This window comes from Xiphophorus couchianus, chromosome 24 (assembly GCF_001444195.1).
Source record: "Xiphophorus couchianus chromosome 24, X_couchianus-1.0, whole genome shotgun sequence".
Lineage (NCBI taxonomy): Eukaryota > Metazoa > Chordata > Actinopteri > Cyprinodontiformes > Poeciliidae > Xiphophorus > Xiphophorus couchianus.
In genome coordinates, this window is record NC_040251.1 from 5,473,264 (window position 1) to 5,485,440 (window position 12,177).

Consider the following 12,177-nt stretch of genomic DNA (forward strand, 5'->3'; position numbering starts at 1 on the left):
TTACTTTTAGCATGTTTGAAATGATCCAATTAACACGTAAAATTTAACAATACATAGTTATCTAAAGTTTATATTGTCTTACTCTTAGTTTGAACTGATTGTGGTTTTGATGCCCAGACCAGCAGTCTCTTTATTATGCCCAACAGTGAAGGCCTATTCAAAGTAAAACACCTGAGTATCATGCAGCAGATAGATAAAACTGGACCATTTTTCCTGACAGTTTTTACAAAATGACGGTAATTTCTCAGTTGGCTGATAAACTCAGGAAGGAAACAACCACAGCTAATGACTTTGATTGGGTAAGATGTATTGCATCACTTCCTGTTCTCCTACTTTGTAGAGCTGTTTGAGTCTTTCTTGAGTTAATGTAGTTAATATTTTAACACATATTTTTGTTGCTACATTTGGCTGGTAAAGCTTTATGTTTCAGTTTTTTTCAGCCTATAAGAGCTAGTTAGCTTGGTTAGCCTAGCACTAGCTTAGCATCAGCGACGCTATCACTACATCTCCTCTTGTCTGTTGCAGATTGTGAGTTGTCCCCTGCTTCCGTTAGTGATAATGCTGTAATAAATGTAATGTTTTTGTAAGATTGGAGGCTCGGCCATCTTGAGAAGGCAGCAGATAGCGTAATGCCCTTAGCCAGCATAGCGCCCTTAGTCAGCGTAGCACCCTTAGCCAGCATAGCGCCCTTAGCCAGCGTAGCGCCCTTAGCCAACGTAGCGTCCTTAGCCAACATAGCGTCCTTAGCCAGCGTAACGCCCATAGTCAGCGTAGCACCCTTAGCCAACGTAGCGTCCTTAGCCAACATAGCGTCCTTAGCCAGCGTAACGCCCATAGTAAGCGTAGCGCCCTTAGCCAGCGTAGCGCCCTTAGCCGACGTAGCTTCCTTAGCCGACGTAGCGTCCTTAGCCAGCGTAACACCCTTAGTCAGCATAGCGTCCTTAGCCAGCGTAGCGCCCTTAGCCAACATAGCGTCCGACGTAGTGTCCTTAGCCAACGTAGCGTCCTTAGCCAACATAGCGTCCTTAGCCAGCGTAAATCCCTTAGTAAGCGTAGCGCCCTTAGCCAGCGTAGTGTCCTTAGCCAACGTAGCGTCCTTAGCCAACATAGCGTCCTTAGCCAGCGTAAATCCCTTAGTCAGCGTAGCGCCCTTAGCCAACGTAGCGTCCTTAGCCAACATAGCGTCCTTAGCCAGCGTAACGCCCATAGTCAGCGTAGCGCCCTTAGCCAGCGTAGCGCCCTTAGCCGACGTAGCTTCCTTAGCCGACGTAGCGTCCTTAGCCAGCGTAACACCCTTAGTCAGCATAGCGTCCTTAGCCAGCGTAGCGCCCTTAGCCGACGTAGTGTCCTTAGCCAACGTAGCGTCCTTAGCCAACATAGCGTCCTTAGCCAGCGTAAATCCCTTAGTCAGCGTAGCGCCCTTAGCCAGCGTAGCGCCCTTAGCCGACGTAGCGTCCTTAGCCAACGTAGCGCCCTTAGCCAGCGGCTCCTCAGTACAGTCGGAGCAACCACAGGTCAAGCTGTCTGATCTGACACAGATCTATAGAAGTACACACCACAGATGCTGTTACCGTTTTTATTGAAGCTGAAGCCACATCGGAAAATATTTTGAATTATGAGCCAAAAACTCTGTGTACAAATTCTGCAGATAATCTCCAGGCAAATTAGATAAAAATTTAGCTTAGTTAAATTTGATATATTTCAGTTAAATCATGAACAAATTGAAGCTCTTTGGCTAATTTTAAAACAAGAACTTATCAGAGTGTTGAGAAGATTACAGTAACTGAACAAATCACAGTGAAGTCGGTCGGCTAAATGCTGACCACTCCGGCTGTTTGGAGTGATTCCAGATGGGTAACCGGTCCAGTTCAACCAGTTCACCTCTCCATCCGCCCCCAGGCCGCTGGAGGATCTCTGGGTCCTTTCGGCTTCTGGATGCGACAGTTAAAACCTGACAGAAACCAGAACAAAACGCTACTTTTACTAGAAACCCAACGGCACCGTCTAATTCCTGAAGACAAAAACACTTCATGTATTTCTCCTGACTGTGCGACGCGAGGCACAGACTAAAAGCAGTCGAGTTATCTACAAAATAAACCGGGTGCCTAATTCAGTTTATATAAATATAAATAACTTAATGAGAAACCAATTCTAATGTGAGAAGAAAGAAAAGAGGAGAGGACTGAAGATAACAGCCTGATCTGTTTCTACACCTGCAGAAAGAGAGAAAAACAGAGAAACCATGGCAACAAACATCTGCTTAACGACAACAATGTCACTGAGAAGCACAGGGCGCTGCTTAACACGCTTAGTGGCAACTGCAGCCAAGCAGAGAGAATCTGAAAACACAAGATCTGTGTAAAGTTTGTCCGTGCGCGCTGAGCAGCAGGTGAGCCACAGAGCCCATCTGCTCCAGGTGAACTGACCGATGCCTCCAGGTGTGAAGAAGCTGCTGACATCTGAGGCAGGAGAGGAAACGTCTTCATAGTCGTTATCTGGTTCTGCTGGGAAACACAAGTCACATGGTCACGCCTTCAGCCCCGCCCCTGCAGACACCTGGCCGCCGCCGCCGCCGCAGGGACTGACCTGGCACCAGGTGAAGGTCCTCCCTCTGATTGGTCGGGGCGGCCATGTCATAAATGGGCGAGGCTGAGGGGAGCGAGGTCAGCAGCTTGACCTTGGGCTTCACAGTGCTGTAGATGGGAGCTGCAGACGCTGCGCTGAAGTCGTTGTCATAGTGATGGGATGGCGGCAGGGTTCTGGAAGGAGGAAGGAGCTGATTAAAGATGGAGGAAACGTTTCCATGCCCTCCCGGTACTAACTGCAAGCAACACACCATGCTACTACCTTTGCAAAAAAAACATTAACTTCTGGAACATTTTCCTCACTTTTATTCATGATTCAGCAATTTTTACATTAGCTTAGCATAAATGCTCCTCTAACCTTCTGCTTCGAGGATGCTGTAGCTCCTCAAGCTAGCGGAGCTTGGGGAGCTACAGCATCTGAATTAGACTGGCAGCCAAACAGAAAAATCTGAGTGGAAAAATAACATTTTATTTATTTAAACTTAGATTTCATAATAAGGACTAGGTTAGATTAAAAAACCTGGTGGATTAAATCTTATTTTTGACCTTTTTTCCATCTCAGTTCTCCCTCGGCGCCCCCGGTGGCCTCCTAGAGCACTGCAGCCCCCCCACTTTGAAAATCTTTGGTTTCATTGGTCCAAAGGACCTGGAGGCCGCAGCTTTACCAGCACTGAACTTTAACCTTTCGCTCCCTGCAGACCGCATGGAGACACTTCCATCCATGGACTGCAACCGGACCAGAACCTCAGTCCTGGTCCTGCAGGGAACCGTCAAACAGTACGAGGACTGCAGGTCCGTGGAACCGACTGGGTCTGAGGTTCTGGGTGCTGGACCGGACGTCTACCTGGTTCCTGGGTTGGACCTGGGCGTGACCACGGAGGAGTAGGACGGTTCTGATGTGGTCCGGTGCGGCTGCTTGGCCTTGTTGACCACAGCGTAGGTGTCATTCATGGCGGATGAACTGTGGACAGACAGAAGACGGGTCAGAGACAAACGGACCGGGACGAGGACAGACTGGCGCCTTAGAGCTCCAACATTAGGACATAAACGCAGCAAAGATGTTCTTTAGTTAAGAGGATCCGGGTTCAATCACTGGTTCTGGTTCTGAAACTGACTTCAGTACCATAAACTCCAGAATATATTCAACCTGGATCCACCAGCCAGTAACCAGTAACCAGTAACCATCATGGAGGATCTGATGGTTCATCGTCTTCTGATCAGAGAATCTCCACCAGCTGAATATTTACGTTTCTACAGGAAGTTCATCTGCTCTCCACTTCCTCATCCAGCTGTGTGGTCGTCATGGTTATGCTAAATTTCCTCTTAAGGAAGACCTGCCTAATTCCCTTTCTCCTCTCCAGCGCTCCTCGATTCCTAATTCCATCTTTTATTGACCTTCCTCCTCCTCCTCCTCCTGTGCCTGGTTGCCACGGTAACATGGCAACATATGGAGATGGTGGGATAGCGACGAACAGAAGAGGTGAGAAAGTGTTAATTCAACACCTTGGGGTGAAACATCCTGTCTGTCTCTGTGGAGCGCAGGAGCACACACACACCTAAACACACACACACACACCTAAACACACACACACACACACACCTAAACACACACACCCCAACACACACGCACACACACCTAAATACACAAACTGGTTTCTACCTGTTGACGGATGAAGATGCAGCTGCTGAGGTTTTCTTCTCTCGTTTTTTCACCTGTAGACAGGAAACGATTTGAATCAGTGCAGGGTTCTGGAAGGTTCTGGAAGGTCCTGGAAGGTTCTGGAAGGTCCTGGAAGGTCCTGGAAGGTTCTGCAAAACTGCCTCATTGAAAAACCATTTGTTCCAGAAACAAAAACATGAATCTCATCCAGATGTTTTCTGATTAGCATCTGGAGGAAGAACAAGACTTTCATGTGAAACGCCTGACAACACGGATCAGGGTCGGCTCACGTTTCAGCCGCCGGGCGTCACAGAGTCTCCTCTGCAGACCAATGAAAGTGCAGCTGCTGCAAGATGGCCTAGTCAAAGTCAGACTGAAGTGCTGTAGCGGGACCTCTGAGTAGACAAATTCAGACTGAAGGAAACTCCACCGTCTCCATCTGGGTCAGAGGTTCATGCTGAAGGAGCAGGCAGAGGGGTCAAGAGGTCAGGAGGCGGCAGCCCTCAGTAGGGTCCGCCTCCAGCCGCCGGTCGCCCTCATTAATGAACCGACGCTCCACAAAGACATCAGTTGGTATCTGAGTTTGAATAAAACTGTTATTACCTTTGGCCTATCAGACCGAACGGTGCGAAGCCACGCCGGCTCTTTGACAGAGTTTCCTGTCTGAACGGGGAAGGAGAAGATATTCAACCCCGATCAGCTGAAGAGTCAAGCGAAGAGGAGACCTGAGCCCGGCTGAGTCATCAAGCTATCAGGGGAGAGCAGATCAAGCGATCGGCCGCCGTCCTCCTGGACCCCGATTCTGTCTGTGATCTCAGCCGCTTGTTGTCAAGCTGCTGCTCTAATTTTCATACAGGAAGTCAGTACACCACTTCCTCTTTCTGCAGTGCTTTGAGAGGACTTCCTCCAGCGTTGCACACTAGAATCTATTTGTTGAGCGGTAGAGCCCAGAGGGCGGCGGCGGCGGCGTTACCTCCGGCAGGTTGCTGTAGAGCGGGTCCTCAGGCGTCTGCAGGAAACGCTCCAACATGCCGGCGGCTGCGCTGAAGATGAACCCGTACTGGTCCTGGAAACACAACCGCAGTCAGAAACACTCCCTGGGTCGCCTCTGCTGGTGGAGGTGGGGCCGTGGTCTGGGCCGGGCCGTCTGCTGCCTTCAGGCCCGGTCCAACTCCCAGACCCGGCTGTCCAGCTCTGGACCGAGCCATCCCAGGAGAGACAGCTGGAGACAACCGAGACCTGAAGGGAGCGAAGACGTCCCAGTGCCATTTAGGACACCTGAAGACGGGTCCGGACGTTCTCGTCAGGGAGATGCTGCTGCTGACCAGAACCGACGTGGAGTCCTACCTTGGTCTGGACTGCCGAGGGTCTCTGTCTCCGCAGCTCCAGGACGAGGTCCAGGACGCTGAAGTCCTTGGTGATCTTCTGCAGGACGGAAGAAACCGTCACCATTCTGAAGCCTTGCAGAACCAGAACCAGAACTAGAACCATGTGATGAAGCTCACAGGTCTCCTCCAGGTAAACTATGGGATGGAGTCCAGGTGGTCGGTGACAAAACTTCCAGGTTTTTCCCTCTGACCTCTGTCTGACCTCCTGGAAGTGATGTCACCGACCAGCTGGGCTCCTGCTGGGGGAAGCCTGCTCTGTTGTCATGGGTTACCTTGGTAACCAGAAGGTCATGGATGTAGTCCAGAGCGCAGATGACTCCTGTCCTCCCACAGCCTGCACTGAAACACACACACACACACACACACACACACACACACACACAGAGACACACACTTAGCAGATGATCATGTCCATTGTGCCATCGATAGCAGGTGTTACCTGCTGCATATTCACAGCCTCCTGCTCTGTGTGTGTGTGTGTGTGTGTGTGTGTGTGTGTGTGTGTGTGCGTGTGTGTGTGTGTGTGTGTCTTGTTGAATGTTAATGACCAGCTGACCTGTGATCAGCCTGTTGGCACAAACAAGCTGCAGAGATGATATGAAGTTTAGCACTGATCAGAGGACAACACAACGTCTCACTATGTCTCTGTCTGTCTGTCTCTCTGTGTACCTGCAGTGGACCAGGACAGGAGAGCGTTCGGCTCCCTGGCTGCTCCTGGCTCGGTCCAGCAGGTCCAGAATCCCGGTTGTCTCATAGGGGACGTCGTGGTCCGGCCAGGACAGGTACTGGAACTGGACCAGCGAGTGGACGTCCTGCGGGAGAGGAAGAGGAGCGAGGAAGGTGTAACCTGAGCCGGGGGCCAGCAAGGTGAGCGCCTACCTGCTGGTAGCAGACCACCAGGGTTCGCACCACCACGTCCTGGTTGGGCCGTGACTCCACCTGCTGGACGTTCAGAGGAACAACACGTCACATTCGGCCCGCAGGACGCGGAGGACGTAGAGGACCGGGCCGTTACCGTGGTGACGGTGAAAGGTCCAAACGCCGCAGACTGATGAGGAGCTGCCCAGTAGCACTCACATTTCCTCTGCAGAACCAGAACCAAACCTCTGTCTCATGTTTTATACACATCAGCCGTAAATGTCTCAACAGGAAAAAAAAATTAACATTTGAAATAATTTGAATAAAAATAAGAAAATGAAACGATACCTTTCCCATCTCGATCTCCCTGCAGGCCATGACTATGACCTGAAACACAGAGCCAGAAGTTAGTCTGACCCCTGAGGACAAATGTGGACAGGTGCAGCAGGTGAACTGTCTCTGGCAGGTAAAGCTGCTGTCCTAATGTTGGTTAACCTTCCTGGTGGCTAAACGAGTCTGTCAGATGTAGAAGTTATTGGTCTATCAGCCAATCAGTGGCCTTCTCTCCCTGCTGCAATGGCCGCCACCAGGAGATGATTTAGGCTGCATTCAGACCAACCAGGATTAGATTCCTGAATCAGAAAGTTCGAGTTTTTGGGGAGGTCTGAATGCAAATTTGAATTCCTAAACGGACTAAAAAACCAAACTTTGATCCGCCTATAAACCTCGGTCTGGGTCCGGTTGAACTCTAAGTGAAGTGAACTCTAAAACGGTAGAAAACCTGTCTGAATGCAACCTGACTAGAAACAGTTCTGGACATTCTGGTCATTTATTGCTCTCTGCTCTGCGGGTTAAAGAAGATGTTGTCATGTCAACAGGTCTGCATGCCGACACTAAGCAAGGAAAAGCAGAATATAAATGGTTTAGGTTGTTTTACAACTTTTTATCAGCTTATTGTCCCGTTGCCGTGGCGCTCTGCAGCTGCTGTGATTTTTTTTTTACCCCTCCAGGGGTCTTTTTGTGGCTCTAGTGTCCCTTATGACAGCAGGCTGACAGGAAGCGGGGGAAGACATGCGGCAAATGTCGTCGGGTCCGGGAGTCGAACCCGCGACTAGGACTCAAGGCCTCCAAATACGGGTCGCGCTAACCGCTAAGCCACCACGGCACGCCCCACTGCTGTTATTTTTAAACCTGTAATAAATGATAAAAACTGAACCAATTGCCTCGTTTGTTTAAACATAATCATCGAATAGGATGGAGGAATTTGCTTAGTCTTCTCTTGCATCTTGACAGAAACCAAACTGTTTATAGATTTATATCCAGGGAGAAAACTTACAAACATCAGCAAATTTCTCTGCTTTAATTTAAGCCATATTTATAGAAATCGGGTAAGAAATAAAGGCGCTGAGATCATTTTGTGATTCCTGCTCATCCCGCGTTGGAACAGCCTGGTTTAGTGGACAGGAGCGCCGCTAGCATTAGCGGCTAACAGGCCGCTAGCATTAGCGGCTAACAGACGATGTCCAGACTAGTAATGGAGATCAATGAAGAAATCCTACAACCGCTAAAATGTGACACTGCTCCTTTTTGTTTACTTTTTGAGAAGAAGGAAGTTGCTGCTCTTCTTCAGAGGTTTTGTGTCGATTCCTTCAGTAGTTCTTGGTGCAGCGCCCCCACAGGGGGAACAGGTTTTCAGTTAGTTTTAGTTTGTTTGACTCACTGCAGTGTGAATGAGAACTAGAGTTCTGAAAATGTAACAGATGTTGCAATTTAGTTCCTAATCGGACTATCCGGTCTGAATGCACCCTAAAGTGCAGCTCTGAGCTTAAATTAGGAAATACATTCTAATAAATCTTATAGAAGTTGTTTTATTGTTTTATGCTCCTTGAGATCAGGAGGAAGGCGATGATGAAGCTTTTTGTCTCAGTCTAATTTCTGGTTCGTTTTTCAGGTTTGATCTGAAATAGGTTCATCTTGAAACTGTGACTGCACCAACCAGCCGGCAGTGCCCTTTGACCCCTGGAGCACCAGGTCCCAGAATGTGTGTGCAGGTGTTATGAACTCTGCTGAACACATCAGTTTCATCTTCCTTCTGATTGGTCCTGTGGCTTTGGTACGGGGTCAGAGGCCAAACTGCTCTCTGACAGGAACCAGAACCAGTTCAGCTGGCGAATAATTAACTTCTCTGCAACAGTTTCCTCTAACTGAAGGAGGAGCGCCATGTTGGAGCTGGGGACCAGACTACTTCCTGGGGATCCGCTCTTCCTGCTAGTATGCTGACCTTGATTTTGTGCTGCCAGATCATCCTCCAGAAGTCAGTCAGAGTGGAACTGAGGGGAGCCTGGGAGGCGATGTATCTGCAGTCACCTGTCGCCCCCTGCAGGACAAACAGTGCTGTTACAACGAGAGATTTCTCACAGCAGCAGGAGACACCTGAGTGGTGAGCTGCATCACCTGGACGAAGCTGGCGTTGATGTAGTCGGAGTCAGAACCTGAAGTCTGCAGAGACAGAACCACCCGGGTCTGATCATCTGGATGGAGAGACGGGGTCAAAGGGCAGAGAGGCGTTAGAGCTGAGCAGGAAAATACAACACACTTCTACTGGGCAGAGAAAAGAGACGACGAGGACGGAGGGACAGCGTCTTTATACATGGTAGGATGTCCTTATATCGGTTCTTCTTGGCGTTCTCCTTTAGGGATCCAACCTCTGTGGTCAAACTGTGATCTTTCTTTAACTGGAGCGACTGGGAACGCACCACCTGCACGCACACACACACAAACACACACACAAACACACACACACACACACAGGCAGCAGGTAGGTCAGGTGTGTAACAGATCCAGGTGTGTGAACTGATTTCTGAACATTTTCATTAAAGATTTTCTCTGATCTTTGTTTTTTAATAATTGCTTCCCTTTATTATTTGTTTTTTGTTCTTTAAATCATGTTTTATTTTTGTCATTTTTACTCTGATTTGTAACTGAATTGATTGTTGTTTAATTAACCAAGTATTTCAAACTGGTTTTCTTACCTGGGACTTAGTTTACTGGAAAGAGCATTACCAGTGAGATTTATAAACTCTGCTACGTGTTGCGCTAGCAAAGATCAGTCAGGACCAATAAACACTGAAGGGTCCAGTAAGGGACTGGGACCATCTGGTCAGAGCTGGGAGCAGAACTGGGAACAGAACTGGTTCCCCTCCTGTATGACCGGTTCACAATGAACCGGCAGAAACCGAACGAGGAAGCAGAACTTCCTGTGGCTCAGAAACCAGAAGCAGAAACCCGGTTCAGGGAGTCAGAACCTCCGAACCAACAGGGACCAATGTGGACCAGTAGGGACCAATACGGAGTAATGTGGACCAGTAGGGACCAATGGGGACCAGTAGGACTGAAAGGGACCAACCTGATCCAATCAGATCTGCTAGAACTCAACAGCCGCTCCGAGTCGCTTGACGCTGTGGAGTGGTTTTGGGTCACAGGAAGTAAAACCAGAACCTCTCACTCTGATGAAGGTTTGACCGTCGTGTGCAGAATTACGGCTGGAGAAAGCCCAAGTCAACATACCCCGACCCTTGACCTCTGACTTTCAGGCACGGTGGAGGAGGGATGGTGCTGTGAGCCTGTTCTGCAGCCACAGGCTCTGGTTCCATGATTTGATTGGATGAATCATGAACTGCTGTGGGTTCTGTCTGTTCAGTCCAAACCAGTCCAATCTGGATCCAGTTTGGATTCAAGTTGGATTCAAGTTGTTAGAAAGTTTCTCTGGTCGCTGTGATGAGTTCAGACGTGTGAAGCAGAGGAATAGCAGAGCGACACTGTGAGTGTTAAAACCACGGCGCTGTTAGCGGTTAGCTAGCCAACCTCTGAACAAACAAGTCGCCGCGGCAACAGGGGATGTGGTGAGACTGAGGACAAGCTCGTCTAAAGATGGGACAGGACAGAAACATCTCTGTGTTTAAAGGTTGCTGGTTCAGATCTCAGATCTGCTGAACTCGACATGATGGCTTCTCATCTACAGACGGCTAAAGGAGGACTTCCAGGAGGTCAGAGGTCAGACTGCAAGGAGTCAGAAGGGTTTCTCTCTGCTGCCGGCTCTCCGGTCCCCAGAGAGCCTCTGAAGAAGAATAGAGAGTTGGTAGAGGTGGTATCATGCTGTGGGGTGTTGAGCTGGAAGCAGCAGAGGAAGACAAAGCAGAGCTTCACCTGTCAGTTCCTCCTCTTCAGGTAGAGACTTTCTGCTGACCTTTGACCCCTGGCTGGTACCTGCTTGTGTTTCCGCTTTGCCTGGTAGTAGGAAGGTTGTTGGTTTGAATTCCGGCCAAGTCGTTCTCCCTGAGCCTGTGTGTTTCTCTCCAGGTACTCCTCCAGCAGCATGCTGGTTGTACCGCGCCTCTTCCCCGACCCCTGACCTCTGACCCCCAGCAGGATGTAGCTGCAGAAGATGTGTGCGGAGGTTTCTGTGATAAACTGATAAGTCAGTAGATTTTAATTCAGCTTTAATCCTCTAGGAGTTTCCACACCTTCCTGTAAATACTGCAGAAATCCCAGGGAACCCAGAACGGTTCCTGGTGGAACCCCAACCTGAACGACTAGGCAGTGAAACAGTGAAATGTTTAGAAAGTGCCTGCATAGTTTAACCAAATGAAGCCAGCAGCAGCTTTCTGCTGGTTTGAATAACCGGCTCAGAGAAACGCTGAAACACTGGCAGCTTTTTCCAGGAAAGTTTCCCTCTGAGGCGAGCAGGAAGAGAACAAACCGTCTCCCTGGCGCTCCAGGCCCGGCGGTGCTGCCGTTGGGAGTTAAAACCGTTTCCCAGCGGTGACACTGACCTGGTACTCCCGCTCCACGGCGGCCGGGTCCACGGCCCTCAGGGCAGACAGCAGGAGATCCATGGCCGGCTCCGGTCGGCAGCTCACTCTCACTCTGACTGCGTCTCAGTTCTGCCTCTGACTTTAACCGTCAGTTAATAATTTAGCTCCTCTCTCAGCTCACAACCAGGAAGTGAGGAACCTGAATGAAACAAACCGCTCCGGACTGATTACCTCACTGGCTGTTATTGTGTCACTTCATCGCAGGAGGAAACACACAGCTGCTCTCTCACTGTGGAGCCACGTTTTCACCTGCAGCCGGTCAGAACCGGGCCAGTTGCAGAACCAGAACCCTCCTTAACGACGGCAAACGGAAACAGACCTTTCAGCCAAACACCGGCAGACAGAAAACTACTGCAAACCTTTCAGAGGAGAAGAGAAAGAAGAAGCCAGACGGCAGAAACTACCATGAAGAAGAACCGAGAGGCCAGCGGCCAAAAACACAACAATCTAATAAAAACATGAGAAAAAGCACCAAAGATGTAAATTAATGTCACCATTTTAAGAAATCTCCAAGATACAATCAGCTAATTTACCCATTTCAAATTTATCAGGAAATTCTATCATTGATTCAATTATGAATTTAGCTGAAATTTGAATGATAATTTTAATTTGTCATTACATGTTCAAAGCCTGTAGTGATATAAAGTAAATATGTTAGCTATTTCTAGCAAACTGAATTTCTCATTGTTAGTGGGCGGGGCTAACACTGCTCAATGGTGATTGGTCGGCAGATAGAGGATTTTTACAGGTTTTATGGTGAACAGAAAATGTTCACCATAAATCATTTGAAGATATAATTAGTACAATTGACC

At 49.0% G+C, this 12,177-nt stretch overlaps 1 protein-coding gene across 2 annotated transcripts; it reads right to left on the reverse strand.

The window, feature by feature from the left end:
* Positions 1 to 1,562: 1,562 nt before the first annotated feature.
* ptpn18 (protein tyrosine phosphatase non-receptor type 18) lies at positions 1,563 to 12,048 on the reverse strand. 2 transcript variants are annotated; one of them, XM_028011002.1, is made up of 16 exons: positions 11,324 to 12,048; positions 9,142 to 9,250; positions 8,946 to 9,022; positions 8,773 to 8,868; positions 6,840 to 6,878; positions 6,649 to 6,717; positions 6,513 to 6,572; positions 6,303 to 6,445; positions 5,906 to 5,972; positions 5,593 to 5,670; positions 5,219 to 5,311; positions 4,246 to 4,298; positions 3,430 to 3,546; positions 2,587 to 2,759; positions 2,427 to 2,504; positions 1,563 to 1,951 (listed from the first exon to the last, which is right to left on the reverse strand). In XM_028011002.1, the coding sequence occupies exons 1-16, from the start codon at positions 11,384 to 11,386 to the stop codon at positions 1,878 to 1,880; spliced, it is 1,389 nt and encodes a 462-aa protein (XP_027866803.1). In that variant the 5' UTR covers positions 11,387 to 12,048; the 3' UTR covers positions 1,563 to 1,877. The 2 variants fall into 2 exon arrangements, with proteins under 2 accessions (XP_027866803.1, XP_027866802.1); XM_028011001.1 differs by having other exon boundaries at positions 6,513 to 6,575.
* Between the last annotated feature and the right edge of the window lie 129 nt (positions 12,049 to 12,177).

Bases quoted from the DNA above. Each gene is read 5' to 3' on its own strand.
- ptpn18 (XM_028011001.1), bottom strand. From the start codon at position 11,386: ATGGATCTCCTGCTGTCTGCCCTGAGGGCCGTGGACCCGGCCGCCGTG. The intron at 6,718-6,839 runs GTATCGTTTCAT...CTGGTTCTGCAG, and splicing joins GGGAGATCGAGATGGGAAAG to AGGAAATGTGAGTGCTACTG. The intron at 2,505-2,586 runs GTCAGTCCCTGC...TGTGTTTCCCAG, and splicing joins GGACCTTCACCTGGTGCCAG to CAGAACCAGATAACGACTAT.